This window comes from Physeter macrocephalus, chromosome 11, assembly GCF_002837175.3.
Source record: "Physeter macrocephalus isolate SW-GA chromosome 11, ASM283717v5, whole genome shotgun sequence".
Classification (NCBI taxonomy): Eukaryota; Metazoa; Chordata; class Mammalia; order Artiodactyla; family Physeteridae; genus Physeter; species Physeter macrocephalus.
The window spans coordinates 151,118,120-151,124,325 of record NC_041224.1 but is presented as its reverse complement, the minus strand read 5'-3'; the positions used below and the strand labels follow the sequence as shown (position 1 = coordinate 151,124,325).

General features: G+C 43.9%; 1 protein-coding gene across 1 annotated transcript; it reads left to right on the top strand.

Annotated features, from left to right (window-relative positions):
* The first annotated feature begins 351 nt into the window (after positions 1–351).
* Positions 352–3,680, top strand: LOC102992213 (disintegrin and metalloproteinase domain-containing protein 20-like). The gene is made up of 2 exons (XM_024115192.3): positions 352–674; positions 1,236–3,680. The coding sequence occupies exon 2, from the start codon at positions 1,377–1,379 to the stop codon at positions 3,567–3,569; it is 2,193 nt and encodes a 730-aa protein (XP_023970960.2). The 5' UTR covers positions 352–674; positions 1,236–1,376; the 3' UTR covers positions 3,570–3,680.
* Positions 3,681–6,206: the final 2,526 nt, after the last annotated feature.

The window sequence follows — 6,206 nt, the reverse complement described above, 5'->3', positions numbered from 1 at the left end:
GAGAAGGGGCTACTCTTTGTTGCGAGTGTGCGGGCTTCTTATTGCAGTGGCTTCTCTTGTTGAGAAGCACAGGCTCTAGGCACATGGGCTTCAGTAGTTTTGGTTCACGGGCTCAGTAGTTGTGGCTCGTGGGCTCTAGAGCACAGGCTCAGTAGTTGTGGCACATGGGCTTAGTTGCTCCATGGCATGTGGGATCTTCCGAGACCAGGGATCGAACCCGTGTCCCCTGCATTGGCAGGCGGATTCTTAACCACTGCATCACCAGGGAAGCACAAATTATTGATACTTTTAACTGAAAATCAGAAAATGAGTGAAATTAGCTTTTACCTGAGGTAAAATTTATGTTTTTAACAGGTATGAAGAAAGTCCATTCAAATTGTAGTCTTTGAACATTTTAGTGAACTGATTCTAGTTTTAAATTCTTCAATCCAGCTTTCTCTAGAGAATTCAGCTAACTCACCAGCCATGTAAAATATAGAATGGAATCTATATTTACACAGCCAAGATGAGTCTCTTATGATTGAGAACATGATGCAGCTGGGCTGGGTGGAGAGAAGGCTGCTGCTTCCATGCTGTGATTGGAGGCAATGGGGCTGTCCCCAAATAGCAGCCCCTTTCCCTATTACTCCATCAGTATGGATGCCTTCCTTTGAATGTCCAGGGGTTTTCTGCAGGTAAGAATGCATTATAAAATAAAAATTTGTCTTGATTGGAGGGGTCTCACAAAACTAATGAGTCCATTAAGTGAGGCTTAGTTTGACTGCTAAACTCAGAAATGGGGGCTAGATAAGATGTCTGTAGAAGAGAAGGAGAGATGGATCAAACTGTCTGAATAAAGGGATAAAAAAAATGGTGAGCTTTGGATGGGCTGTCTACATGCTTACTGAAGCTAACAGAGTATCAGTAGATTTTTGGGTGGAGGAGAAATTGGGAGTCAGATGTCAATCTTTTTAATAAGGAAAATGTCATGCCAGTGTACATGTTTAGAGAACAGTATATAATGAATCTTTATCAGGTTCAATAATTACCAACCTATGATGAATTTCCTTCATCTCTTTCCCTGGAAATCTGCTCTTCCTCCACCCCTTGCCCTTACTTATATATGAAACAATCTCAGGAATTTTATTGATTCAAGCCTTGTCCCAATTGAAATCACCTTCTTCTCTCTCTCCAGCCCCCCACCCTCCCTGCCCCAACCACCCCATCCTAGCTCTTCTTTCTATTTTCACTTTCAGCACTGAAGCTCTGATGATTCAACTCTTCCAGGACACAGATCCATAAAGGTCAGCCCTGCACCCTGAACGGCTCAGAGGGAGGAGCCAGACCAGTAGCACCTGATGCCCTGCCCTCTTCTGCCCTAAACAGATGGCTCCATAATGGCAGTGGGTGAGGCCCTGGTGCACATCAGAGTCACTCTTCTGCTGCTCTCATTTGGGGTGTCTTTGTTCATTTCTGACTACTCTCAGGCCAGGGCCTCCCAGCACTTCTCCTCTCCAGAATTGGTGATCCCCTTGAAGGTGACTGGCAGGAGCAGAAATGCAAAGGCTCCAGGCTGGCTCTCCTACAGCCTGCGGTTTGGGGGCCAGAGACACATTGCCCACATGAGGGTCAAGAAGTTCTTGGTTTCCAGACACCTCCTAGTGTTCACCTACACAGACCAGCGTGCTCTCCGCCAGGATCAGCCTTTTGTTCCTGATGACTGCTACTATCATGGTTATGTGGAGGGGGTTCCCAAGTCCCTGGTTGCCCTCAGTACTTGTTCTGGAGGTTTTCGAGGAATACTACAGATAAATGATCTTGCTTATGAAATTGAACCAGTTAGGTTTTCTGCGACATTTGAACACTGGGTGTATAAGATAGACAGTGATGATACACAGTTCCCACCTATGAGATGTGGGTTAACAGAAGAGGAAATAGCACGCCAATTGGAGTTGCATAATTTCACTCTGATGCAAAGTTCTTACACAGGCTGGTGGACCCACTTGCGTTTTCTTGAGTTGGTAGTGGTTGTGGACCATCTTCGATTCGTTCACTCGGAAAGTAATGTGTCAGTAGTGCAGCGTGAAATACTTGATGTTGTCAATATAATAGGTAGCTTGTATCACTCTTTGGAACTTGATGTAATTTTAACTGGGCTTGAAGTCTGGACTGAAGGAAACCCAGTTCCCATCGATAACATAGATAAGCTTTTGGAGGATTTTGCTGTTTGGAAGTATTCTAGTCTTGATGACCGACTGTCACATGATGCAGCCCATCTTTTCATAAAAAAATCATTTGGCGTAACACTTGGACTTGCCTATGTTGGTGGAATATGCCAGCGTCCTTTTAACAGTGGAGTTAATGTTTTTGAAGACGAGAGTCTGTATGCTTTTGCAATTGTTGTGACCCATGAACTTGGTCATAATTTAGGTATGCAGCATGATACTGAATGGTGTGCGTGTGAACTTCAGTGGTGCATAATGTTTCCTGCCAGAGAGGTGACAAATAAATTCAGCAACTGCAGTTATGCCGAGTATTGGGACAATCTTATAAGTAATGGATTATGTCTTTACTCTCCTCCACATCCAGGGAATATCTTTAGGCTGAAGTATTGTGGGAACCTAGTGGTTGAAGAAGGAGAGGAGTGTGATTGTGGAACCATAGAGCAGTGCATAAATGATCCCTGCTGTCTGTTGAATTGCTCGCTGAAGCCTGGAGCTGCTTGTGCTTTCGGGCTTTGTTGTAAAGACTGCAAGCTCATGTCATCAGGGACTTTGTGCAGAAAACAGATCAGTGAATGTGACCTTCCGGAGTGGTGCAATGGGACATCCCATCAGTGCCCAGAAGATGTATATGTGCAAGATGGGATTCCCTGTAGTGATGGTGCCTACTGCTATCAAAAGAGCTGTAATAACCATGATGAACAGTGCAGGGAGATATTTGGCAAAGATGCAAGGAGTGCACCTCAGAGTTGCTACAAAGAAATCAACACCCAAGGAAATCGATTTGGTCACTGTGGTATCAAAGACACACAGTATGTAAAATGTGCATCCCCTGATATCCTGTGTGGGAGAGTTCAGTGTGAAAATGTGGGAGTAATTCCTAATCTGATAGAACATTCCACAGTGCATCAGCTTCACTTCAATGACACCACTTGTTGGGGCACTGATTATCATATAGGCATGTCCATATCTGATATTGGTCAAGTGAAAGACGGCACAATATGTGGTCCAGGAAAGATATGTATCCGCAACAAGTGTGTCAGTATGGTTCGCGTACCACAAGCCTGTCAGCCTGAGACCTGCCACATGAAGGGGATCTGCAATAATAAACAACAATGCCACTGCAATCCTGGATGGGCACCTCCCTACTGCGAACACCAAGGCAATGGAGGTAGTAATAGTAGTGGCCCACCTTTTAATCCCCAAGCAGAAGAGACAGGACTGAAGGAGAAGGGAAACCAGCGATTATTGTGGCTTATTCCTTTGACTTGTTTATTTTTATGTTGCATCCTTGTGCTTTGTAAGAAACATAAAAAGGGGGCAGAAACGATGGAAGAAAAAGAGACTGAGGAGGAAGAAGGTGACTAAGGCTCCTGCTTCATTTTTTTAAAATCTCTGGTTTTTCTTTTAATAGTAGAGAAGCATTAGGGCATGTCTGACTGTTTCAAGAAAAATTTAAGGATCCCTCATGTCAGAATCATAAGCATTAATATTTCACTGAAGGATTCCTAGCATGTTCTTACTTACTCTTCAGTGTGTTAAGCAATATTAAAAGTTCATTTTGTTTTTCTGGAAGTCATCTCTTTATGTTTCCTGAGCAAAGGCATGGCAAAGTCCCATTTTTAAGCTAACGTCTATCAGTTGTAAAACTCCTACCTTTGTACTCTTAAAATGTAATGTCCGGGATGTGCCGCTACATACCCCATTGCTGTTTTGCCAACTCTTTTCCAGGTAGCTGTGCCAAAAGGGGGCAGTAGAAGTAGCGTGGAATGATGGATGAAGGGAGAAGGGAGTTTACTTGTGTGCTAAAAGTTACTCTGTCATTTTGGTAGCCACATTTGGCTTTGGATTGCAGTTTTTTTGACCCTGTTAGAACTACCCTCATTCTTCAGTAGAAGTGCCAGCACCAGATGACCACTGATACTTTCAGAGATCAGAGTTGCAGCTCTGGGGTTAGCAGTTTGGTCCTCCTCTGAGTTGCTGAAGCACCAGCATCAGCTAGTCACTTGCTCTCCTTAGAGGTCTTGGTGCCTGCTCTGCAGAGCGCCTCCTTAAATCATCAGTACTTGAATGAACCCAACTTCTTTCCTTTGTTCCCTTGGCCCTAGGATGTCTAGGTGCTTTCAGTAGTTACTTCATTATGATAGTTTGAGTTCTCCAGTAGCAGACACTGAATTAAAGCTTAGAGAGAAAGGATGATGAAGTCAGTTGTGCAGATGAGAAATAGCCTTGGCCATTTCACGTTTCAGCCTTGGCCAACCTGGCAGCAAGCTCTAGGATGAATATTGCCTGACAGACTAGTCTTGAATTGGTCCAAAATGGCCTGGTCTTCATACCCTCCCCTTGCTTATTCACTGGATGTGAGTGCTCTGGGAAGGGTAAGAGCTTGGCCATGCACCTCCCAGCAATTGAGACTGACCCCAAAGAGCTAACATCTGGAGGCTCTATGCTGATCATAATCCCAGCAGCTGGTCAGCAAGACTTTCCTGGGAGGAGGATGAAGGTGGCTCATTTGGAAATTCCACAGTCTGATCTTTGCATTGCTCTGATCAACTTTTCTTTATATGTTCTGGAAACAGCTCCTCCAGGATTCTGGCAGGCATCTCTGCCTTTGGGGAACCATAGAAGAGGGAGGTTAGTGGGATGAAGCAGAGACCCTAGTACTGTGTTTGGTTCTGGGGCTAAAGTTGATACTTACTGTCTCTCTCCACTATCTGTTCTAGTTTCCCACATCTCTAGATAGCATTCTGATGACTTGGGTTGGATGTTAACCCAAGCCCTTATCTTTAAAGCACCCAAGTGCCTGGTCACCATGTCTTTCTCAGGCTCGGATTGCTGAATTATCCATTTAGAGTAGCAATAGAGCTAGAAAATACAAAGAGGCACCTAAGGAGATCACCTGGGTTCCACACATATGCCCTACCTCCTCTCGATGATTAGGCTCAGGTATGCCTGTCAAGACTGTGACACCTCTTCTTGCTACTGCAGGGACACAGGGACCCCCAAATGCCCAGGTGGGACTCTAGCTTTGTCCCACTGTGAAAGTATGACCCATTTGGTGACCCTGCAGAGCCTAGAGTTGCAGGGGACAGGATGCACAAACCACCTCAGTGAGTCATAGGTAGTGATGGTAAGTGGTGCCACTTCTACTTCCAGCCCCTGGTTCCCACCCATGTAGAGGTCTCTGGTTTAGTGTGTACAACCCATCGTGGAATGGTGCTTGTATTAGGGTTCAGCAGAGAAACAGAACCAACAGGATATGGTGATTTATATATTTACCCTTTCCCCAGAAGAGGAAGTAAAGCCCTCAGGGATGTTTGTTCTTCTTGATATCTGGTAACTTAAATACTATGATGTGAAATTAATAATGAGATACTATGATATAAATTCAATATGCCTTATGCTACATGTTAAGGGAATGAGAGGAAATAACAAGGAAAAAGAAAGGAAAGAAAACAAACAGGAAATATGAATGCAAATGTATTCATATCAAAATAAGAACATATTCATGACATATTACAGTCCTTGTTTCTATAACTGGTCACATGGTTGTAGCTGGTATTTATGACCATCTTCTTTTACCACCCACTCTGTTCCCTTTGCCTTCAGCAAGTACTTCATCTAATCATGGTTTTTTATCTGGTGGGGTGATCCAAACCTTTATTCCTGAAGGGTCTGGGCCAATGCTGTATTGGGTTGTTATAGTTTTCCATTGACCTTAATAACAGGGCATGGTAATACTGAGATACCCTAAGCTAGTTCCTGTGTTCCAGACCTACTCTTCCTTACCTTTACTGTGGAGAAGTAGTCCAACTTCCCCTGGGTAATCAGGATCAATCACCCCAGCCATCACCATAGTTCCATTCGTTGCCTATTGATTCAGAGGCATGAGGAGCCAAACTGGCCAGGTGGCAGCCTTTTTTTCTTTTCTTTTTCTTTTTTTTTTTTACATCTTTATTGGAGTATAATTGCTTTACAATAGTGTGTTAGTTTCTGCTTTATAAC

What these genes read in the sequence shown, in the direction of transcription:
- LOC102992213 (XM_024115192.3), top strand. Translation starts at nt 1,377, where the DNA reads ATGGCAGTGGGTGAGGCCCTGGTGCACATCAGAGTCACTCTTCTGCTG.